Source organism: Falco peregrinus, chromosome 3 (genome assembly GCF_023634155.1).
Source record: "Falco peregrinus isolate bFalPer1 chromosome 3, bFalPer1.pri, whole genome shotgun sequence".
Lineage (NCBI taxonomy): Eukaryota > Metazoa > Chordata > Aves > Falconiformes > Falconidae > Falco > Falco peregrinus.
In genome coordinates this window covers 96867128-96892189 of record NC_073723.1, presented here as the reverse complement: position 1 = coordinate 96892189, position 25062 = coordinate 96867128, and the positions used below count along the sequence as shown (strand labels likewise).

Sequence of the window (25062 nt, the reverse complement as noted above, 5' to 3'; positions counted from 1 at the left end):
AGAATGTTAACTACAAAAGGCAGGCAGATTTGCCTTCAGGAAACACAATACCTAATGGCAGGAACTTTTCAGAACTCAATGACAAGCACCTTATCTGCTTTATAGTTCCTAATGCCCCACATCACTGTTACACTGCGAGGCTGGTATGTCACGTAGTATTTTCAGAAAAAACTTTCTCTTACCAGCTCAGTCTGTGCATAACTCACAGAAGACATGAGTTGGCATTAGGTTCATAAAGGGCAAAACTGAGTATTTTTGTGCAAGTAGGAAATCTATTGCAGCCGCTCAGTATTGCTTCTAGCACTTTATCGTACGGTATTGCTAAGGGAACGCGTCTCAATTCTTCGGTTTGGCTAGCTTTTGAAGGTCTGTCCCAGCAACCGACTGCAATAAGGTATCTTGTTTCCCTTCTCAATATCTAGCACAACAGATGGGATATCCATGCCCAATATTATTCTGTGCAATGTCCTGAGTTATACCACAAATGGCTTATGTAACGCAGCTAAAACAAACTCCTCTTCAGCGATGAATGGGGACTCTGTTGTTGAAGGCTTTGCCAACTACATGCATCATTCTTGGTTCCACTAACGTTGAGCGGGGACAAAGGCTATATTCTGTCCTTTATGGCAGCACAGCACAGAGATGATGCTGTAAATTAAAGAAAGCACAACACGCTGACAACAGAGTCATTACTACTTTCTCACTCTCGGTTCCAATACAGAAACGTAGCATACAGTTCCTCACATTGTGCTGAAAATAATGGGAAAGAAGGATAAACATGGGAAGGAGAGCCTTTCCATAGCTCAAGAACATAGATGCCACTTCCTCCATCTGGATCCAATTTTGTTGGGTGTTTTTCACATCAACCATCTATCCCAGTTCATACATTTTCTTCTACACATTTTCAGAGCCCCTGTTCAAGCGTAATAAATAATTTAAAAAATAATCTTCTCCAGACCAGCATAATCTATACTCCTATGAGAATCTGCTCCACAGTCTCTGGTAATATCATATTTCTCTCCATTATCTTTATTTCAGGCAAATACAAAAAAAAAATTAGGTTTGGGGAAAAGATGTAAGAAAGTTTTATCTATAACTAGATGTAGAAGTTTCCCATACAGGTAAGTAAATTACACAGTCTTGATTCCTCCACAGCCCCTTGTTCTACCCCCGTTCCCTGACTGCCTTTTCCCCATACAGATACATGAGCTGAGCTGTCTGGCTGCTGGGTGTGACCTCAATATCATCATGATATTGAAGATAACCTAAGTAGAGACATCAGAAAGCACACATCTAATAATAAAGCTGTTTGCAGGAAACTGTGGGAATTCCAGAGAATATTACAAGCCTAGAAGGACAGGTATGCATACAGACACAGCATGAACCAGACTTGATTCTGATGTCCCAAGAGGAAACACTTCTGTATGAATATTATACTTGCCTGAGGAACAAAGAAATGCCTATCAGCATCCTTATTAGCTTTAGAAAAAAATATAATGCTGGTATGTACAAACATCTATTTTCAGTAAGTTTTATCAGGATTAAACAGAACAGTATTAAATACTACAATGATCAAAGGCTAAAGGGTACCTGACCATCCCCAACACTGCCAACTGCCTCTGGCTCAACAGCCCCACTTATCCCCAGCCTAGATGAGCCATTGGTTAAAGAAACAACTCAAAAAAACTCCAAAAGTGTCTCTTATGAATGGCAACCTCACATTTCGTGGAGATGATTACATTACGAAACAAATTCCTCCCTGTAAACTCTGGATATATTCTCATGCAAGCAGAAATACAAATTAGACCGGTCACTAACAGGAAAATGTTTTCCTTTTCCTGTGTTTCCAAAGGAAGCAGAGAATTTGGTGCAAATGTCACCTGCTTCTCAGAACTGAATTTCTACAGAAGTTACGGTGAGCAGAAAGTCACTATGAAAGCTTCACAATACAGAAAAACACGCAGCCTATCCCAGTCTATGACAATAATCTAAATACTCCACCAAAAAATAGCTAGCAATAAGCTTAGAAAGAGTCTGAGCATTATTTACAGCTTAGACTGTAAATACACAAAGTGAAAAATACAGCTACTCAAGGGCACATGCTGGGCTACAACAGCTGCTGGTGTAAGCAGTGCCTGATGCCAGTTTTAAACTGGATTTGTTACGAGTGGCAAAGACAGACCTGAGCAGGCTCCGGGCCACAGTTACTGACCTGGGTGCCAACGGGCAGCGCCAACGGGTCTGCACAGGTCTTTTTTTATTTGGTACCAAATGATATAATTATTATTATATATTATTATATAATAAAATATCTATTTTTACACAGCTGAGACCTCTGCTTTCAGAGGAGGTCTCAACTATGTAACAATAGAGATTAAAACTCCATAAACAAGAGCTACTGAGCTCTCCCGTGCTGCTTCCAATTATATATAGTCCTTGAAACCATTCTGATATAATTAAAGATATTGGTGGAACCAGCCCCATGACAGCACACATCAATTCCTTTGCTAAATGAACGAGTACATGGTTTGGGCGAGCGAAAAGACCTGCCTCTGCCACCCTGAGCTACAAGAAAGCTTGTAGCTGGTGGCCATGGCCGTGATGCAGGGATTTAATTTGGAGAGAGCTGACTTTGACATGAAACTCTGCAACCACTGGACCAAGATTTTTCCCCAAGGAAATACAGTATGGCAGCAGCAGGCAGAAGAAAAATAAAAGTTTTTGATCCTGGGTAAATACACCTGTAGAGCTACTGGATATGAGCACTGAGAAACAGCTGAACCCACAAGCTTACTACCTTCCATACTGAACTTTGTATTTCAAAATAGCTGCCACTCAAAACTTTCTGTTATGTCGAAACGTTCCTAAAATGAAGGACTTTAGGTTCCCTTATACAAGATATTCTACTGTTTCAGAAGGACTGTTGCCTGCCCTGTAAAGTTTCTTTACTCCCTTTGGGTTTTCCCTTTTGAATTTCCCTTTTATTTACTGAGAATGTTTTGAGGGATTTTAAAAAAGATATGTATTTATTTATTTATTGAAAAACCCCACTGCAAAAGGACACCACTGATACAAAATTATTCCTTTAAACCAAGTCACACATATCAATAGCATGTAATTCAAACACTTACCTTGAAAAGAGGTCTGACAACTTTTGTTTACATGCCTTAACTTGCTCATTTGCATTCTGTAAAATATTTTGAAATCATTAACTGGAAGTTACTGTATCCTCTACGGTACACAAAAGAAACCTTAATCCTGCAGCTACAGCCACTTTGTATCATTAATCTGCTGCATGATTCAAGCACATCTGGATTTTTGGTAAGAGCGTATAACCAATAATAAAAACTATATATAAACTAGCTCAACTTGGACTCCTGCATTCATTTGGGAAATCGTCGGCAGAAGCTCCCTCCTTGGTTGTATTGCTCAATGTGCAGCAATTGTTTGTGGAAATATTTGATATTTTAGGTCTGACTTCTCAATGGGAATTCCACACTGGAAAAAAAGGTATCATTTATACACTCAACCCCCTCATTGTGTCCTCCGCTATGAATTTACATATAGGGGGTAGAGGGTGAATTGCTTAGCTATAAGCTAGAATTTACAAATGTGTTTAAGCACCTGCTGAAAATAACTAGGAATTATGCTCTTGACATGAGTACATGCTTTTCTTTTTCTGCAAAGTAAAAGCCTCAGCTCAATACAGGAGTACACATAAAGTGAATCACTACTGAATGAAAAGCCACAAATCTGCTTCTCTTACTTCCAGTTCTTGTCTTAGTTGCACAAATACGATCTTTTAAGCCAGTTTTTAAGGTAAGATACTCTGTGTATAATTTATCTTGATTAAAAAAAAAGCAAATAAAATAAAGTAAGGAAAAGATATTTCCATGGGCATTAAGCATGAATAGAAATGGATAATCGGGAAGAAGCAAAGACGACTCAGCTGGAATATTTAATCTCCTCTTCCTCTCAGCTGAATGCTCCAACACTGGGATCAGATACAGACAAGTGTGGACAAAGTTGCCCTTGGGGAATATATTTATCCACTTAACTGCAAACTACTAATTTTTTATATTTGGGGGGGGGGGGGGGGGGGTGCGGGGCTGTATGGAGGATTTTGTACACACTGTGCTCGGGAGCATTGCTGTACGTGCTCAGCACCACAGGAGCACAGTCACGAGGAAGGGAATGAAGCAACCGCTGTGACTTGGAAGAGCACTCGTTACTGTAGCAATTCCCGAGTTCCAGTTTCTGAAGAGAAAAAACGGGTGGGGTGATTGGATTTGTCTCCAGAAAAAACTCAGCTTCTTTTTCCAATGGACTTTTTACTTAGAAGTCTGCATTGTTGTTATAACGATTTTTCAGTATAGGTTGTGAGAGTACCAAGTAAGCGATGCAATCATAGAATCACTTAGGTTGGAAAAGGCTTTTAAGATCATCAAGTCCAACTGTTAACCCAGCACTGCTAAGTCCACCACTAAACCATGCCTCTAAGCACCACATCTACCCGTCTTTTTCCAAACACTTCCAGGAATGGTAACTCCACCACCTCCCCCGCAGCCTGTTCCGGTGCTTGACCACACTTCCAGTGTAGAATTTTTTCCTAATATCCAATCTAAACGTCCCCTGGCACAACCTGAGGCCATTTCCTCTTGTCCCATTGCTCGTAATCTGCAACTGTGTATCACACAGAGCTTTCTCAAGGGAGCAGAGGAGTAACGTGCCGGGAGAGCGACAGCCCCTTCCTCCACCCGTTAGCAGGCTCCTGGATGGTTTGCACACCCCTGGTTGCTGCTACCACACAAAAAGCTACAGAGTGCCTTCACGCCCCCACGCTGCAACATCGTTAGCCTTCTACAACTTTAGAATGCTGAGCAAGCATACATGCAGTTCCCACGTTGGGATTTACATATGAAGCAGAAGGAACAAACCAGGCATTTTAAAATTTGTTTACCAAACACGTATTTCTCACGTGGGCACACATACAGGGATAAACCCACGTCAACTTCCACCATGCAGCTCCACGCAGAGTTCCTCAGCACTCCTGGGCACAGAGACAGCAACAGTGATGGAGAGCAAGTTTTCCAACCTTTAGACAGCCAGCAGTCCATTCCCTTTACCTTACCATGAGGCTGCAATCCCTGTGATTCATGTTCTGTGGCTCCTAGGCTAGTGCAGCTCCCCAGGCATCAAGTCAGCTGCTTCACCAGGCTGCAGCCAGAACAGAAATCCACAGCTTGTGCATAACTGGGGCCAGGCTCCCCTGAACCTGCTAGGCTAGTGCTTCAGAAATTAAGAGTGTAAGCCCCAGTCCACTGCACAGGCTCACCATACACACGGATCTGCACACTCAGGGCACGTCTGCCATATCCACTGCCAACAGCCCAGCCGAACTGGAGACACACAAATGTTGTCGCAGGGACACAGAGGAGGACGTGGCCACTACCAAAGGGAATTAATTCTCAGGAGACATCCAGCTGTTAATTACTTCTCAGGATGAACGAAAGTCTAACAGTATCTTCAGGCGCTTCACTTCAGTAATTCATTCACCACAGAAAGCTTCCCTCAGAAGAGATTCACAAGAGGGAAGAGCAGACTGGGCAGCTCCTGGAACCAGTGATGCTGCTCAGAGCCATGTCCCACGGGCGCAGCAAGGCACGGGCCCCTGGACAAACACATCTAGATCTCATTTATCTACAGCTCACACAACTAGGCACAAATACACGATGGGGGTGGTTGGGGGGTAGGTCTTGTGAAGACGGCTACATAGCTCAAAAATTTTAGGAGAGGGTTCTGTTGGCAAATGCTGACCCCAGCTACCCAGGGCAGCCAGGAGAGACCTGGCTTCATTCCCCCAGCATGACCGTAACCCACCATTCCAGGGCCTGATCCAGCAAGGGCTTTGGGTGCAGCAGTTCCTTGGGCATTAGTAGAGTGTAGGTGCCTACACACCTTGCTTAAGCTGTCTCTAAATCCTCCTGTGCCTCCACTTCTTGGCTTTGTGGTAGTTTTAACAGCAACACCTTATTTTGAAAGGTCTGTTGAAAGAAGTGTAACAAAAAATACGGAAGCCGCAGTAGTTGATAAAAAGTGTTACTGTCAAATTGGTTTGATTTTGGATAACTTCAGGGAGGCTAGAGAAAAATGAAAGGATGAACGCCTAAGTCAGTTCCAGCTATTTTTTTCATTTTTCTTGTAGCAGAGAGAGAACTGGCTGCATGAATGCTAGTCCAACACCAATGGAAAACACAGAGTGCCAAGTAGTTTGGGTATTACCTATGCTGGAAAACTGATAATTGCAAATTAGCTGGGTTTGGTACTACTGCTTATGTCTAACAGTTTTAAAAACATCTGAAACAGGATGGAGGGGGGGAGGGGAAAAAAAAAAAAAAAAAAAAAAGAAAAACAAAAGAAAACGCAAGACAAAATAAGCCGGCAAGGTCAGTTATAGCCTTGCTTGCCGTGAGAGAAGGGTGATTGTTCTGTTTTTGTTGCTTGCCTGTGTTTACTTCCCATCCCTTCACAGTTTGCCCCTTCAGCAACAACAAAACAACAGCAGTCTTTGCTTTATGAGCCCAGATAGAAGGCTAATGCAAAATCCTTGCAGAGGATAAAAAAAACCACAATGCAACAAACATGCCAGGTGGAGAGGGGAAAAGGTTTGTGCCATCAGAGGGCACAGAAAGAATATTGAGATTCCTTTGGAAGAAAGAGAGTCAAGTTATCCTGCACAGGAATTCCCTTTCCAATGCACAAGTACAGTGTGTTGTCTCTCCTTTTGGACAGTTAGGTTAAGTGGAAGAAAACCCATGGCTTTTCAAAAGCGGCCCACCTCCCTGATGTTATCTCCAGGTGAATATTCCCCTTCCAAGCTCAATAGTTCTACCCAAAAATTATTTGAGGAACTGGTCAATCCTCATGTAAGATGTCAAATTTTAAACAGGAATTGTTTAAAAGGCAAAAGGTGAGAAGCAAACTTTGTAAAAACAGAAAGTCACAGGAAAGCAAAGGAGGGAGGAAGGGAGGGAACGGATTTGGTTTTGCCTCTCTACAGAAATTGTTTTGATACAGTATCCCTGTTGCATGAATTTTCCATATGCCTGTGTCAGATCCACTACTTCAAGCCACAGAGCTGTCAGATGCTCGTTTTTTATGGTGCGCTTACGTGGCAGGCCAACCTTTCTGCTGAATCAGTCAGTTTTTGACAAAGCCAGGTTCTGCAACCCAGAAAGATGTACATGCTCTTTTGGCCAAAAGTCTCAACTTTGCAGCAGAAGCAAGCTGGCAAAGCAAACCACTATATTTTGGTACCTAACAACTGTTATCAGAATCGGTGGTTTTATGTGAAAAAAATAAAACATTATGAACAACATATGGAATAGCAACTATTCTGCACACACATACATGAAGCAAATATCACAATGGAAATGCAGATTTAAATGATCAGATGCTATCATAAATTGGCAATTCTTAAAATAATCCAGAAAAATCTCACAGACTTTTGTACATGCTCAGCTTCCTCTGACTTTAACAAAACAAGGAGCAGGAGACACTTAGTTTGTGAACAAATGCTTTAACACTTCAGTTAAAACTTAATTGTAGACTAAGTAAAAATTCCAAAAAACCCCGAAAGAAAATAAAACCAACCCACACATACACACAGTTTTTCCTTTAACCATATCTGATTTAGAGACCCCATAATCTCACAACTAAGTGAAAATATCAGTCACGAGGTATCCCTTTACAAGGCTGAGGGAGGTGGGTGCATCTCCTGCAAGATTCTTACTTCACATCCCCAGCCTTTAGCATTTGAAAGATTATCTCCTTTCTCCATGCCTCAAATTCTCCTAAAGTAAAACCGCATATTTAAATGCAGCATACATGCTAATCAGGACGTAAACATTTAAATAACAGAATGTAGACCCATTAATCAAAACTGATTACCAGCTCTCTTCCCATTTACTGGAGGTTCTTCTGTAAAATACCATCTTAGTCACTGTTGCCAAAACTGTGTTTTTCAAGCCTCTTGGAGAAAAAGCTGATTAGTTATAACACTGGCTCAGGAGACATGTTTTACGTCAGTGTTTACTAGAAATGTGAGACTGAAATTAATTTGCAGGTAGCCAGCACATAATTGTGCATTTACATTATCGCTTTCTGCTAGCTTAAAAACAGGCTTTGTTTCCTCTGCCCCTCTTCCTTCCATCAGTAGATTTTAAAGTATTCCAAATTTCTGAACGCCCTTGCAGAAATACCTGGTTAACCAGAAACTTTCAGCTCTGGACAACACTGACCACTACATCCTTTTCAGGCCATTACTTTGCACCAGTAGGACATCAACATTCAGATTCCTCCCTGTTTCTAAGTAATTTTTAAATAGCTTTTTGTAATTAATACATCAAACTGCAGAAGACCATCATCAGTGGGCTAAGGCTGTGGCTGGCCATGATGTGCAAATTCTGATTTCCCAGCCAAACCGAACACCAGAAATTCACAAGCTGCATTGATAAGCTTTTAATACCTGAGCACAGGTGACGTACTAAGGTCCACAAGAAAATATCTCAACGGGTTCAAGGTATCTTTTACCCTTGATGCTACAGACAGACCCAGGAAAGGAGGCTGGGAGGCAGGTGGGGCACGGCAGCCTGCTCATCGCACGCTCTGTTCTACTACTTTGACAGTCCAAGACAGTAAACAGGAGAGATCTACTGTGCAAATCTGGTCAGCATTTTGCTAAAGCATGGAGGTTAGGCATGCAAATGCAAATCTCCTAGAGAACGGGGAAATGAAGCCCTTCCCCTACACACTCTCTCACCCCCCAAAAAAGGAGGAAAAAAAAGTAATAAATTACTGTAAAGTTGGGAAAATAATTAACTCTTAACTCCTTATTATATATTTATTATATTTATTTATGTGACTATATATTTATTAAATACATCTTTTTATTTATTATATAACTCTAATAATTAACTATTAACTCTTTTTTTGCACTTCCAAACAATCCTAAATGTGTTTATACAAGCCTAAGAGAAACGCAACCACACGCACACTTGCTCTTTCCTCTTGCAGACACTGTTGGTAGAAATAGTGCCTAAAATAATGGGGACAGTTTTCAGATATACTGAAAATCCAATACTTGGCATTGCTTCCTGAGCATGTTACAGACAGCTACCACACTCTTCAAACCTCTGAACCTTAATTCTTAACACACCGTGCTTCTCTATAGCCAATTTCTTCTCCTGCTTTCTCAAAGCACTGTCAAGATGTTACTCCTGAAGAACATACTTTGCTAACTGTATTTTTTCAGGCCTCATCATGTACACTCTGGGTCACTTCAGTATGAATGTCTTTATACCTAGAGCTTTGTTCAGGCAGCAAACCAAAGCATGGAAGATGTTAGCAATACCACAGGTTTGTGAGGCTTAAGAACAGCAGGAAAAATCAGGGAAGAATCAGACGATGCTATGATCTTGCCTGCTCTAGATGCCCACTAGACTGTTGATTATATCTGCATTAGCAGGCAGAATGGTACAGAAGTAATATTCATAGATAGTGAGAACTGCAAGTCACTCTGGAAAAAGAGATTGAGAGAAGAAAAAAAGCACAGAGGAAGAAAAAAAAATAATAGAGAAACAACACTCAGAAAAAAAAACTTGCAAAGAAAAAATGTTAAAGTTGTAGTTGCAAAGAGGAATGCACTATTCATTTATTTTTGAAAAGACGTGAGAGAAGTCACCCATAAGATACCGGAAAAACATTAATAATTAAAGCCTGTTTTGTGCCAAGGCCATATCCCACCTGGATGCCTGTGAAAACTTCCCACGAGCTCTGGGACGTGCCCCAGTCTGCCCATGGTGCCCACTCACGGTATGATATCGCATCCCTCCAGCAAAGGCCCCAGGCAGGAGCTCCCAACCTGCTCCAGCAGGGAACTTCAGCTTCCCTGACAGTTCTGTTGCATATGCAGATGACACACCAAGACAACCGAAAGCTTCAGAAAACCATAAACTGTTAAGACTGCAGGGCTTCTGAGCGAGTCTAACGACTAGCCTAATTAATGAGCCTAAGAGGATGGAAGATTGACCCTTTCAACAGGAAAGTAGACCTGCATTTAGTAAGCAAACAACAAAAACTGGCTTGCTTTCTACCATGGCGGCAATGGATGTCATGTACGGGAACAGGGATGGCAGCCAGGTTCTCCAGCAAGCCGGGTACCAAACCTTGCTGAAGAGGTGCTGAAGACAAACTGCATTTCACAAGTCTGACACAAAGTAAAATCATCCTATACCAGAACAGCAGTTCCTCTCGTATCTTCAGAATTTACATCACTGTTTCAGGTTACGTTCTAGAATTCTAAGAAAAAAAGGAAAAAGCACACAAAGACAACACTATTTTGAAACATGCTAATGGACACATATACCTGAACATAACATACATACACAGCATTCTAAACTAAACCTAAGATTTTATTGGCACAGAAATACACTTTATTTAAAAGAAAGAAAAAACACCAGGGGAAAACATAAATAAACGTTCCATAAGTCGTTATACAAAAAGATACTATCCCACCCCTGTAACAAATGCATGCAATAGCTGAGACAAATTCAGCAAGTCTGCTGTGTACACTACATAAATATTTGTTTGAAAGTTATTAAATCATCCCTGTAACGAAGTTTAGTATTTTCAGAGTTCCTAATCTGCCTCTTAGCCACAAAAGCGTTGCCCTTACAGTGAAGAAGGCAATTCTCTTTTAAGATTCAAGCCATCAAACTATTGCAATATACATACTTAGCTCTGCCTCTTGACAACAGAGAATTAGAGGAACATTTTGGCGTATTAGGTGTTTTACTAAAAAATTTAAGAGAGTGATTATTTTTTTAAACACAATACATACACCGTTGTGTTCCCTTCATAGATCTGGGACAGCAATACTTCATCCTGTAAGAAATCCTGAAGCAGGGAGAGAGGTAAAATCTGTACATCTTCTGTGTAAGAGACAGGCACTCCTCTTCAAAAAGCAGGATGGCTAGAGATTCCTTATAGGCAAATCCCTTACAGGCAAAACCACCACAGAAATTACAAGTGCCATTTCTAAACACTTCTTTCTTTTTCCTGGCTCCATATTCTGTCTGCATTACAACCTCTGGGGTAAGAGCAAGCGTGCAAACTCCCGCCTGACTTCGCAGAGCTCAGTCGTTAGAAACAATGCCATCCAACATTACCTTACCCTGCTTCCCATCCCCCAACATCAAGCCAAAAATCAGAGGAAATCATGCGGTGTGCTCTGGATATTCCATGACTACTGCCGCTGGCAGGGCGTAAGCCACATATTTCATAGGTAACTAGGAACACACATACAGTTGTTTTGTAGCGACGCTACACCACAGGCTCTTGCTGAACCCCTGCTTTTCCTACCCGCACTCGTTCCAAACCTTTTGCAATTTTAATCCGGGACGTCTGCCCCAGGATTTACGAAGGGGACTTGGTGGGAACTTATCATTTAAACGCACAGGAATTCAGGGGGAAAAAAAACTTTACAGGGTATTTAACATATGAACATGCATCCTCTACTTGCTGCTTCTGCTGGCAATCAAAGATGTTAAATCCAGTTTACTGCACTAACCAGATTCAATTACATGAGTATCCACAAAGTCTCAAGTGAAAGATGAAATTTTCAAGTACGTAGACTCTTTTGACTTTGCCTTAACGAAAACCCACCTTCCACTTTTCACCACCTGCAGAACATTAGAAAGACATTACTTCTTCAGTCTGCCATCAAAGGTCATACAGGAATCACGAAGTCAGCATATTCTCCGAGCAACCTCATTCTGAGAGAAGCTTTAAGGGCATTTAAAAAGCCTTTGCATAAAAACAAACAGTACTGCCTCGCCTACTGAACCAGAGCTTCCCCACTTCCCCCACAAATGCGTCATCAAAGTCTCCAAACATCTGCCGCAGGGGTTTTTCCCTTGCTCCTTCTTCTTAATGTAAATATTCTGAGTTGCGATACATTTAAACAAGTGGAGGGAAAGACTGCACTTTGCCCAATTCATCTAAATTGGAAATTTAAAGTCCAGTTTATTCATCCGTTTTAACCTAGCTTTTCCAACCGAGTCAGAGCTTGAGTTTCTCTCTCCATCATCTCACAAGCCATTACTGAGCTAAAATGCTTACTAGAGAAGTCCAACATACCAAAGAATGAACAAGTCTAGGAAATACATAGTGGTATAACTAGCTTCTTGAAAACGTGTAGCTCTAGGATGTCTCCTTTATGTCTTCCAGCATAAATATTTACAGCAGTTTGCAATTTGAAATCAAATTGTCTGATCATAAGAAGAAACTCAAAATACATGCCATGAGAGGGAATAATTTCAGGATTAAAAACGAAACCAAGACAGCACAGCCCCAAAAATGCAAGTCTCTTTCTAAGCTTACTGAGTACATCAGGGTGGGCTACAGGGTGACTGTTTTGGTGATAATGACTAACTGTGGTTAGGAAAAAAAAAAAAAAAAAAGTGGTTTTTTTACCTCTTCAGCAATTTTGCACATTGTTAGGTCAAACAGACACTACCCCCTAACATGCAGACAACCACGTGCTGTTCCCGAGCTCCCTAAGCAAGGTCCTGCATGCCTCCACCCTGCCAAGGGCCAAGGACTGGGAATTCTTCCCACAGCCCAAGAATCCTTGCCTGGAGCTGCAGGTAAGCATTTATCACACAAACCCTTTCAAGCATCCTAACTCAGGCACCACACAAGTTTGAAACAAACAGTAACTATGCTGCAAGTTCTTTTGGTACCTTTTTTATTCAAACAGAATCCACTGCAACAAGGTATTTTTAAGTGGTAACAATATTCTTGGAAAATTTACTGGGCTAGCTAAAAGACTGCACAGTAAGACAGCCGGCAACTGCAAAGGCTAGTGGACCGGTCCCTTCAAAGTTTGAAAATACTGACAGCAATGTCAAAAGCGAAACTTGCGTAGTTTTAAAGCAGTAAAAAGTCAATTAAGAAAGACACCAGACTGTAAACCTTTAGCTTTATTAAAACAGTCATTTAAGATGTAGATGACCGTAAACCTGCAAGGAGACTCTCTTAACCAAGCTTCTCCAGCCTGTCCAGGATTTTACTATTCACACGTTAATTTCTAATGGTTACATATTAGAAGTGGTTGTTGGGGTTTTTTTGGTCGTTAAGTTCACACACACACAGACACATTAAACCCCACACACATTAAAACAGTTACCTTACATATATATTCACAGAAAACCACCATCTATTAGGAGATGCAAGGATTTAAACAAACCGACAGTGCCATATTCTTCTAAATTATCCTAAGAAAGCTGGACTCTTAACAAAATGTAATTCTTCCTGGGCTCAAACGACTGGACTCAGTTTCATCCCAGAGCCAACTGCCTGCTTTAATAGAAACGTTCGAAAAAGCAACTGCTGAAATCTTACTTTTTGTTTCTCTTTTCACAGCTGCAATTTTTTTTTTCATGACCTTCCTAACACACCGGAGTTCATGCTTCAGCAAATGCCAAATCCTGTAGCATTTCTTTCTCCACGCTCAATTAGCAATAAAGAAGATACAGGATGTAAAGGTGAGGCAGAATTACAGATCTGCACTGTTTCCACTTCACTGTATTCTGAAAGAAATCTAACTGGCTTATATGAAGCTTTCAAGCCTCAGTTCATTGCTGCTTTTTTCGTTTCTGTCTGAATTCAGGTTTTTTTAATCTTACCCTTCAGCAACTTCTTCCAGCTCAAGCCTGATTCTAACTGCAATTATAATGATTTTATATTCCATAAAAAAATATAATTTGTTGTTTTCTACTATCAAGAGAAAAAAAGTAAGCTCCTTATTTCATTCTTTTCCTTTCATCAACATTCTTGCAGGTATTTCTCTGCAATCCTGTTAGCTGGAATACCATCCTTTTATCCCTCTTCTTCATGTTATTTTAACTCACTTTGAAAGCACCTATTTTTGCCAGTGTCTGTATCCAGCAGACTCTCTTAGCATTATCCCCATTCTCTTTTCCTAGTATTTAGTGTGCATAAGCAGAAATCTATAAATACATGTTCAAAGCCAGCAGTGCCAGCTACAATCAAGTTTGGTTTTTTGGACCTCTTTTTTACTTGCTTAAATCTTAGCCAAATTTTGTTCATTCTGAATGAAAGTTCTACGCCAAATTTTAGAGGGAGTGTTTTATTTTATTTTCTATTAAGGTGTCAACTGAGACCAGTTCAATTTCCTGCTGTTTTACCAGCACACTAGAATTCTTCAAGTCATCTATTAAGAATCTTCATCACTTCCCAGTTTTGAACCTTGTCAATAGATCAGGGGGGTTCTAGAAGGAAAAGCAATGAAACCAGAAAAAAGGAACACACCTTCTGTTATCCTTCTGAAAATCTATACTTGGTTTTGGACAATTAAAGCGGCTCAAACAGCCTGCTGCTTACACAAGGCAAATAAGAGATTTCCAACATAGTTTCATGACGAGCTCAAGGAAGAGGCTCAAGACAACCCTGTGCTGTCCTTCCTGGGCTGGCACTGTCACCTGCCAGGGAACAGTCCAACCCAGAACAAAGGTGACCCCCAACCTGTGATGCAACCATAGATAACTCTGGGTCCCACTACTTCTTCCACTGCAGGGCCAGCGAACACAAGCGATGAGGGCAACACAACACAGGGAACGAGCATCTGAGATGGCGGAAGGCAGGTTCGCTTCGCTGCTTCCTCCTCCTCCTCCTCCTCCAGACGCAATGGCTTAAACCAGTCTCAAAACCAATTGGGAAACAATGACATTAAAGATGTCCCTCTCTAGAGACTTTTCCTGCAGTAAGTACTCCCTCCTGGCCACAGGGGCTTTCTCAGCAACAGCTTGAAACTCTGCAACATGATGACGAACACTCACCGATGGGAGCAATGTCTTTCTCCGCTCTCCAGCGCCAGGTCCACGCAGGGCACATCAGCATGCCACACGGCTCATGCAGCAAAAAAGTCCGAGGTCCCAACACATCTATGACTCATATGACAAGCACTGTGCTTCAATACGGTGGAACTTCTGGGGGTTTTAGTTTAGTATTTTAAAAGCTAGGAAGTAAGCCTAAAGAATACCTTTTAAATGTTAAGATTGTGAAGTGAAGAAGCAAGAAGTTGGAGAATGCCAAATGCAAGGGTGTTTACGCAAACTAAGCCAGTGCGTAACATGGGCTGTGCTCCCTGCTTGGCTCCGTTTGCTTTTAGTTTCTTCATCATCTTTTCCGTTATTTAGCCACCAAACGTCTGCTTTACAATGCTAACTACTTTATCTTCTGAACTCTTAAAAGCTGACGTGGTACTGCTATCTCCAATTTACAGGCAGAAAACAAGAGGCATACAGAGATTAAAAGATTTGCCAAAAGTGCTGGCTAATCTTGGATCTTCAACTAAGTTATCTAGACCTCTATTTTTTTATATTTTCTTTTAAAGGTATGTAGAATTTTTGCAGTGTTTTGCATCCAAACTGTAGCCATAGCAGACCGACTGCAGCAGCAAAAACTCAGAATTTGTGCCCAGGTATCTCAACTCTGGCAAAATGCAGCACATGCAATTAGCGGTTCAGTCTCACACAAGAAACTCAGTGGTAGAGGCAGGAGTTAAAAGCAGTTGTCTCAAAGCAACGCTGAAGAGTCTTATCCACCCTGCTGTTCTTTCCCTTCTTGCAACCCGCTCTCAATGGGCTTTTGTCCATCGCTTGTGGCCACTGACACTAGCCCCAACTATCCTGTGCAGTGAATAGGACCAGACCCTGCTGAAAACCCGTGACAAAATTTAGGTACACGGAACAATACATGAACAGGACAGATGATGGGAAAGGGTTGCAAACCACATCTTTAAATCCAGCCCTTCTTACACTGCAGAGTATTTTAGATAGTTTTTCACAGGTAAATCAGACATTATTCACATTACAATAAAATCTAAGGGCTGCAGCCAAGAAGATACCTAACATGCAAGATGTTAAACCATTCGGACTGCAAGAAACAGCCTAAAGATTTTACACTCTAAGCAAGTAAAACAAAAACAAACATCATCATTCCACATCCCAGATGAGAAACACAAGGCAGAGAGTACCTCTATGGTCTACAAGAGAGCTGGTCTATTCATTGCATTACAGGTGGATCTCCTGGTACTCCAGCTGACAACACACCAACAGAGCCGTGCACTCTCTCTACCTTCATGAGGGAGGTTTTGGGTTCAAATCTGGTTTGCAGAAGTCATCATACAAAACAATCTGATATACAGAAACAAGAACTGCTAGCCAAATCACAGGATATTTCTGTAACAAAGCCACCGAGTCAAAACTCTTGACTGCTTGTTCCACCTCAGTCTCACATTTGTTCCAGAAATTTAAGACACGTATACAGCATCATTACAGATGTCTACAGGTACGCTGCAGAGCGCAGACCACTAGCACTTCTGCTGTACCAATACTGCATCTACAGCCCCTCAAAAATACCCTGAAGTGGGGTATTATTTTTGCCTCCGAAACAATACCGAAACCCAAAAGTCAATTGTTGTTCTTGCACTTTTCTTTTGAGCCAAGCCAGCACAAGTTACAGCAGCGAGCCTTGAGAAATCTCAGCACTTTTTTCAAGTCATTTGATGCAAATCATGAACTAAAGCACAGCACACCAATCGATACTCAAGTTTTATAGAGTACACGACCAAACACTAGTAAGAAATATCAACCTGTCAACTTTCAGTCTAGACAGGCCTGTTTTCAGGAGCAAAAGCACATTACAATTCTGAACCAACTCAAGGAGTCTTTGCTAAATGACCCTTAAGACACAGCAGATGCCTAGCTCTCCTGGACATCGTAAGGCCCGGAATGTATCCAGTTTTCCAGCAAACTTAAGCACAGTTTTCAGACTGCTGCAATGCTATCAAGCTACTGAGCAAAGCTATTCATATTATACTTGCATTTCCTTATCAAATGTGAAGTGTTAGGAGATGGCTGTTGAACTTCATGGGCCTGTCCACCATTTGTTTCAAATAGAAATATTTGACTGAGAAGGAAAAAGAGAAACAGCAACAACTTGCCTTCTTAAAAATAACAGAAAGCTTATCTAGAAAGAAAGTTCCAAAATATTTCTGTTACAGTTCTGTATTGGTGAATCAGAGCACCAAGCTAAATGCTGTACACATATTAAATTAGTTTTCTTTTTAAACTCTGCAACTGGGTACTTCTAAGTAAACAAAAACATGAGTTGTTTTTCCTTCTGTATCCTCACAACCATCTGACAACAAACCAAGCCCACTCAACCCTGCTAAAAGCATGATTCACTAATGTAACTGTACTTCTGGGAATACATTACAGCTTCTACCCCACGTTTTGTTACACCTGTGTATCAATTGGCCATGTAAATACAGGGTGTAACCACAAAGTCACCTTTTTGTTAGCTTCAGCGAGCTACAATTTCACGCAACAAATAAATTAAGAAAAGGCAGCCTCTGGATATCTGAATAAGCACACTTTTGCAGCACACTTATTTTCCGCAGGGGGAGTGATGATGCTTTTGATTAGCAACACAATATGTATCTTTGCTATTTAAGAGACCATCAGGAATACCTGCTTATGAACTCCATTCCAGCCACACGGCTGACAAGTAGCCCATGCCAGACTTTTCCTAGGCATATCTTTAGCCGTCACCTTCAAAATTACTAAGCATTTTCCAACCCATATCCTTTTGAGACCTGCAAAACTGTCATTTCTCTCCTATTTTAGCCACTCACCCCTACTTGCTGGGGGCGACCACGACTGTGAAATTAGTCAGGAGACAGTCGGACATTGTGCACAACTCCTCTTACCAAAGTGGTCCGCTGGTGACGGTAACATTTCTGACTTCAGGATGTATGTGCAGTAAGAAGCAGGGAAGGCTGATGTGACAAAGCAACATAACGAAACGAGCACGGCACAGCAGATGCCTTAGCGGTACCCTTAGCTACAACACGCTCGTTCAGCCACAGTCGGGCATTAACACCATGTCACTAACGTAGTCATGAAAAACAAAAAATTAAATTAGTTGGCCATTTGTTATTTGCAAAATAATGCTTTCTGTATCCTATCCTCTTGATACAGGGTGGTTGGGGTGGTTTTTTCCTGCTGTAAAAACAGGTTAGTAAAGCGCTATATTGACTCATCTAAACAGGCAGCAAAAGCAAAGAAGGGGGAAAGGGGAGAGGACCTCAGCACACAAAACAACCCACAAAAAATAAACCTGATCTTCACTGATCCCAATACTTCTGCCAATCGCCATCAGCTCTCTCAGAAGTATACAAAATGAGTAAAATCAAGCCATGTCACAAAAAGAGCAGCTTTAAGGTTTCCTGCCAGAATCTTAAATTTAGCTCTTTATATTAAACAACACTCCTTCCATTTTCCCCAGACAATAAGGTTGCTTACAGTAAACACAGGCAATATTAAAACCTTCAAAACTTAACTCCTATGCTGCAGCAAACCTCAAATTAATTAACGGGAACGTGTCGGGGGCGGGGGGGGTCTGTGTGGTTTTGGGGGGGCAGCGGGAGAGCTGGATCACAGTGGGGTTTCTTTAGAGGAAAATACTTGAGGTTCTTGGACTTGGTTGTTTATTCTCCAGGCTGACTTGGACCGCAAGTACAACCCAAGCAACCCATCTGATGCACAGCAGGATAGTGTCAAGGGTTGTTCATCAGTGATCTCTCAAAAAAGTTAAACATTGATGGGCTCCAGACAACTCCAGTTAAACTCGCTATGGGGCAATGAGGGGAGAGAGAGGGAGAAGCCAGGTAAGGCCACGGAGCGTTCTTTGTACATAGTACAAAAGGTGACAATCAGGTTTAGAGAAATTAAAAAAAAAAAAAAAACACACAAAAATAAAACCCACCACCTTTTAACCTAAAAATGCAGGTTACTTAATCTTGCATCTTTGTCTTTCAAAAGTTACAAGAGTTTGTAGATTTTCACCTTTGACCACAGACATTCATTCTTTTTGCGCATTTAGTTATTATTGGTACTAATTATCACAGATTGAACCACAGTATTAAAAAATGGCACTTTTTAAAGTTCTCATGGTTAAGAGCATCGACTTAAGACAGCTCTAGCTTTGCATACGTACAAATACGCTGTCACAAACCAGACCTGTGAAACCTTTCAGCCTCCACACGTTCCAGCAAAAACTGAGGGGTTAGGCAAATATTCTCTGGAATATTCTCAGAGACTGATAAAATGACTAAAGAAACTGAAATCCAGTTTTCCTCATTATCTAGACTAAAAATGGAAATAGGGCATAACTAATGAGAAGTAAACTGATTTTTCAAATCACTTCACCTCTAATAACTCACAATAGCAGCAATATATGCCCACAACGTGCTGAGGTTTGCAGCACCTGTGTGCTGTTTTAAATGTCATTTAACCGCTCCAACATAATTTCAAATTACGGGCTCACTGTATACCTCTATTTCCCTTCTCAACATTTAACTCATCGTAATTCATTCAAGAACTCCATTAGTTGTGGAAAAAATAGGAACTGATGAAAACTGCTATTACAGGGGGCGATAAAAGCTAAATGACTGGGGAAATTATGCAAGGGGAAAAAAAAAGCAATTAATTTCTTACACAATTAAGAGTTTAATTAGATTATTTATTTTAAATGCATTTAAGTGAATAGAAAGCTTTACAATAGATTTAACTCCTATTAAGTTTCAGGCAATACAAGTGCAGATATCAGACGGAGTACTAAAATTAGACCATTCTCATATTTGATCAGAAAGCATAAGCTCAGCTATGTCAGCAACCTGGTAAGCAGCAATATTAAAAACTGGGCTCTATTTTATTGCTTCACGTTCCGTGAGAAGGGGAAACAGCATCAACCTGAACGTGAAACTCCCCAGCTGTGATGGAGGTTTATCCATCACACTGAGCAATACTACTCAGCGCTTCCTGAACAAAGACACTGCAAAAAATGTCTTCAGTGGTAGCAGTGGCAGCAGTCCACAAACATGAGGTCTCGGCTCCAGCTGTATGCACTAGCACTTGAGAGCCTCTCAGCTGTAAACCAACCGAAACGCACGTGGATGTTTGTTGGGTTTTGGCATAAAGAAGTTAAAACTGGAATCAAATGCTCTTCCTGCCCCTAAAACTTGATGTTGGGTGTTTTGTAATCGCTCGTATTCTCTGGAGGGATGCTTCCATACTGCAACTGCAAAACTCACGTTACAAAAAGCTGATGACAGCTACACGTGAGGGTGCAGGTGGAAGCACGCTCTCCCAAAAGCTGAGCACGAGGGTGGGGATGGAAGGGTGTTCTCCCTCAACATGCACGTCTGCTCGTGTAACTCCTCCAGGGCCACTTCTGCCCAGACAGTGATCAGATTCCTCACATTCATCTGCCAGTCCTGGGCTCGGTTAAGTGCACTGGGATTTTGTGCAAGGAAACGCCTGGACACGTACACTTGCCAGTTCGTGGAGCAGGTCGCTTGCCTGCTTGTTCCTTTCAGTAGCCAACGAGCAATCACTTGGCTGTGCAGAGGCAGGACAGCCAGGAGACCAAGGTCAAAGCTAGCAATGCCCGAGGTAGTATGGGTGACAGATGATAAACAGTGAGGAGGCATGCATGGGAGGAGAGTTTCAACCCCTCAAAAGGCAAGCCAAACTGATTACTATTAAGAAAAACAACTACCGGCTGTCAGATCTGACACTGCTTCTGCATTACACGCATTTCCCATCTCCCTGTATATTTTGACTGTAAATTCTCTGGTAAGAAAGCTACATCTTCATTTGCATTTTCAAAGTTCATGCTGGTTATTGCTGTAAGCTGCAAGAATGCCATCAAGCACACAGACTGCAGGAAAAATAACAGATTCCACTTATTTCTCTCAAAATTAGAGCTGTCTCGTGGACAACTCCTAAAACTTGCCTGCAGACTATTTTTGGATCAAAACAGACTTCTTAAATACATATTCCTCTAACCTCATAATTGAAACTGCAGTCGAGTTCCCCAAGAGCTTTTCTGTCTCAGCTGAGAGCTACATACCTCTCAGATTTCTGGGATGTATCTGCTTTGTCCGAGGCATTTTCCTCTATTCTCATACACCACTTTCTCCTCTCAGAAATGGAAAGCACAGCAAGCAGAGAGATGGCAGCTCCATAAACTTGTCAAAGGGGTCAGTTAATCCGTATGCTAAAAAAAGAGAAAGAAAAGTTGTGAGATGTATGCGTTAATAGGGAAAACAAAGATACCTATCTGCCCCCTTCCATCCTCAGGAGGCTATGGAAATCAAGCGAAAAGCAAGAAATATTTCTGTACCTATCCTTTTACGGAGTGAAACGTTCCAGTATCTTAAGAAGACTACATGAGGGTGAAACTCCTTTTGGGATTACTCAGGAAGCATGAGAAAACTAAGACACTTTTCCACACTTGTCAGCTGTTTTCTAGCCAGAAAACATCTTCCAGCAACTCGTGTCCCATGCAAATAAATCCAGAAAACTAAACCAAAACTTGACATCAGGCTTTCAGAGATGGGATCTTCATTTTGGGGTCGGGGAAGAGCAGAACGAAGGGCAAACACACACAGCATCAGCAGTAAGTCACCCTATTTGCAACATCAGCTACCTCCGGGTTCCTTACACGGAGTGTGCAAGGTCCAAAAGAACTCCCCATGGAATATTTCTGCCAAAATTATCAGCATACAGCAGAGCATCACACTGGCTCTTGACTCACCTGCAAGCTGCTGGACAGCAAATTTCTGCCCTGGTGTGATCCTATGTAGCAGCAGCAGCCCCCGTGCATTTGCAAGAGGCTGCAGCCAGCAAAGCCCCAGTACAGATAAACCCCACGGACCAGGGAATTCTTTTAATAGCCCAAGACACAGATCTGCTGCTAAATTGGCACAAACCTACATCTGCATCCCGAAACCCGCATCTTTAAGATTAACAAAATTTGCTCACTTTTTCAAATATTCTGGCCATTTGATTCCAGTTTAAAGGAGTATTTTGTTTAGTTTCTGAAGTCCTACAGCATGTGAAATCTCTCAAAGAACTATGGCAAGCTACTTACATAAGAACTTAAAAAAGAAAGTGACCGGTGTAATTCCACCCTTCAGCTAAAAAAAAAAATTAACCACTTTTCACTATTTTTTTATAGTAGTACTACCTCATGCTAACAGGTTATTTTAGTAAACACTGGGAAGAAATTTTAAAAATTCATAGAAACTTCAGAATGGCCTCTAATATGGACAAGTTGATTAGGCATAGCTACTCAAAGGAAGAAGTACGTAGAATTTTTAACATTTGTTGTAAGTATTAATTTCAGAGGGGGGTAATGTTTCTGGTTTTTTGGTTGTTTTGTTGTTGGGGTTTTTTAAGACAACCATGTTTTTACAAAAATGGAATGCAACCCCACTTAAAATAGACTACTTGCAACCACCCCTTCAGCGTGCGACTGTTGAGGAATACAGCCATTAATTTTTAATGTTTCTTTTGTCTGTTGCTGCATAAAAAGACCCAAACAGGAGAAGAAACTGACTGCAACTGACACAAAGGAAGGCTGGAAAATGTTATTCTGACTAATGATTCTTCACTAGGGTATTACTGCACCTTAAAGGAAAAACAAGGAAAAATCCAAAACAGAGCAGGCAGCCTGTCAAGTTGTTCTCCTCGTACCACTTTATCTGCAAGGGTAAGAGAAAGATTTAGCAATGAAATAAAACCTTAGAGCTCACAGGTCCCTTTCTCCCGGTGTCGGGCAAAAACTGGAAATGCAGAGAAGTGGCTGGATTGCTGGAAGCAATGCACACCCCCTGAACCCCAGTGTCACCCCTTTGTTGTGGGGGTGCCGCCGGGCCGAGGTTTTTAAAGATTATAATAAACAACGTCAGTTCTTCACGCAAGTTATTGGGAGCAGGAGTTTGAACCCACCCACCCCCCCCGCCGGGTGCCCGTAAACCATAAGCATCTCCCGATGCTGCCCTGCAGCACAAATGACATCTCATTTTAGGCTGTAAAAGCACCGATTTCCCTCGCTCCCAGCAGGACTCGTTTTTTCGGGGGGGGTGAGGGGGGGGGGGGGGGGAAGGGAAGAGATGGCTGTGTGAAAGCCACGGTGGAAACACCGCACAGGACCCAGGCGAAAAGTCATTCTCTCCTTAATTTGAGGGGAAAGGGAGGGGGAGAAGCGGGCCTTTGTAAACACGGCGGACGCATCCCCCTTCAAAAAAAAAAAAAAAAAAAAATGCAGGGTCGGGAGCGGTGCGGGGAGGGAGGCGGCCCCGGAGAGCCGCCGGTATGTGCGAGCAGGGATGGAAGGGAAGGGAGACAGGGAAGGAGAAGGAGGAAGGGAAGGGAAGGGGAAAAAAAAAAACCCAACTGAAAAAAAAAAACCATGAATGAATAAAGAGGGAGGAGCCTGGGAAAACCCCTCTGCAACGCCGCACCGAACAAAGCGCTGCACACATGCCGGGGGGCGCGGGGGGGGCGGCCGCAGCCCGGCACCCCGCGGGGACGGCGGCGGGGCTGGGGCGGGAGGAGCCGCGGGGGCTGGGCGCACCCCCCTCCCCACTCACACACACGGCCCCAGCCCCGGCCGCGGACCGGGGGGAGCGCCCCGCAGAGCCGCTGCCCGCCCGGGGCCGGGGGTGAAGCCGGCGGCCGCGCCGCCAGCGCGGAGTCCCCGCACGTCCCGCAGGGGCCGCGGCGGCCCGGCGGAGCGGGGCTGGGGGCGGGGGGGGGGCAGCGGGGCCTTGCGGTCCTCCCCGTCCCCGCCCGCCCCCCGCCGCCGGCGGAGGGCACATTGTGTTGTGGCTGCCGCAGCTCCGCGCGAAGGGGGCGGCGGGGAGCGCCCGTCCCGCCCCGCACCCCCCCATCCCCCCCCCAGCGCGACGCCTCCCGAGCCCCCCTCCCGCCCCCCCGCGGGCCCGCTGCAAACCTGGCGGCGGCGGCGGCTGATGGCGGCGGCGGGGAGCGCGGCGACCCCTGCGCGGCGGACGGCGGCGGCGGGAGCGGGGGGGGGAGGGGGGGTGGGTTGGGGGGGGGGGCAGCGGGGGGGGGCCGGGAGCCTCCTTCACTTGACAACCTCAAACACAAACATGACCCAGCGCCGCCGCCGCCGCGCCCGGCCCCGCGCTCCCCCCACACACACGCACACACACGCACCGCCCGGCACCGACACCCACCCCTCCTCCATGCACCGTCCCCCCGGGCCGGCCAAGGCGCCGCCCCCCGGCACGGCCCCCTCCACAGCCCCCCGCCGGCCGGCCCCCGGCCGCGCCCGCCCCCCGCGCGGCAGACCCCTCCCCCGGGACCCTCCCCCCCCCCATGTCCCACACGGGAGCCCGCCGGCCCCGGGCCCGCCCCCCCCGCCGGGACACACACAGGCACAGGGCGGGGAGGCCTCCCCTGACAGGCGGGCGGGGCGGGGCGGCCCGGCGGGGGAGGGCCGGCGGGCACGGGCGGCCTCGGCGCATCCGCCGGGCTCCCCCGGGGGAGAGACGCGCTCCCCCGCCCCGCCCCGCCCCCCGGCGCCCCGGTCACCGGTGGGGGGAGGGGCGCGGGGGGAGGGGCGCGGGGGGAGGGGGGTGACGCGGGGGGGGGGGGCGGGGGGTGTTTTACCTTCTCTCACTTTCTATTGCAGGAAGCGGGGCCGGAGCAGTGACGTCACCGGGTCTCCCGGCCCCGCCCCCTTCCCCGGCCGGGGCGGGCGGGGGTGGGGGAGGGGTCGGGGGAGGGGTCACCGAGGGGGTTTCCTCGCGGCCCGGGGCGGGGAGGGGGGGGGGAGACGCCGGCGCGAGGCACAACAGACGCGCGCCGGGCCAGTTTCCCCGCGCCCCCCCCCCGCCCCCCCCCCACACACACACACCACGGGCGGGACCCCGCGGCGCCCCCGGGGGAGCCCCTCGCCGGGGGTCCCGCGAGGGGAGGGGCCCTGGCGCACCCGGGCCCTGGCCGAAGCGGCGCCTCCCCCGGGGGCAAAAGTTCCCGCTGCCCCCCCCCCCCCCCCCCCCGCCCTCCGGTGCGCGTCGCGCTCCCCCCCCCCCGG

The 25062-nt window shown here is 44.4% G+C and overlaps 1 protein-coding gene across 3 annotated transcripts in view; it reads right to left on the bottom strand.

Moving 5' to 3' along the window:
- Positions 1 to 25062, bottom strand: part of HIVEP1 (HIVEP zinc finger 1) — a 123254-nt gene that overhangs the window by 97866 nt on the left and 326 nt on the right. Inside the window, exons 1-2 of one of the 3 annotated variants that reach the window (XM_027789070.2) lie at positions 22626 to 23048; positions 21064 to 21210 (exon numbers count right to left, since the gene is read on the bottom strand). In XM_027789070.2, coding sequence (XP_027644871.2) covers positions 21064 to 21103 — 40 coding nt within the window. In that variant the 5' untranslated portion in view covers positions 21104 to 21210; positions 22626 to 23048. The other 2 variants (XM_055798662.1, XM_055798661.1) reach the window with 2 other exon arrangements.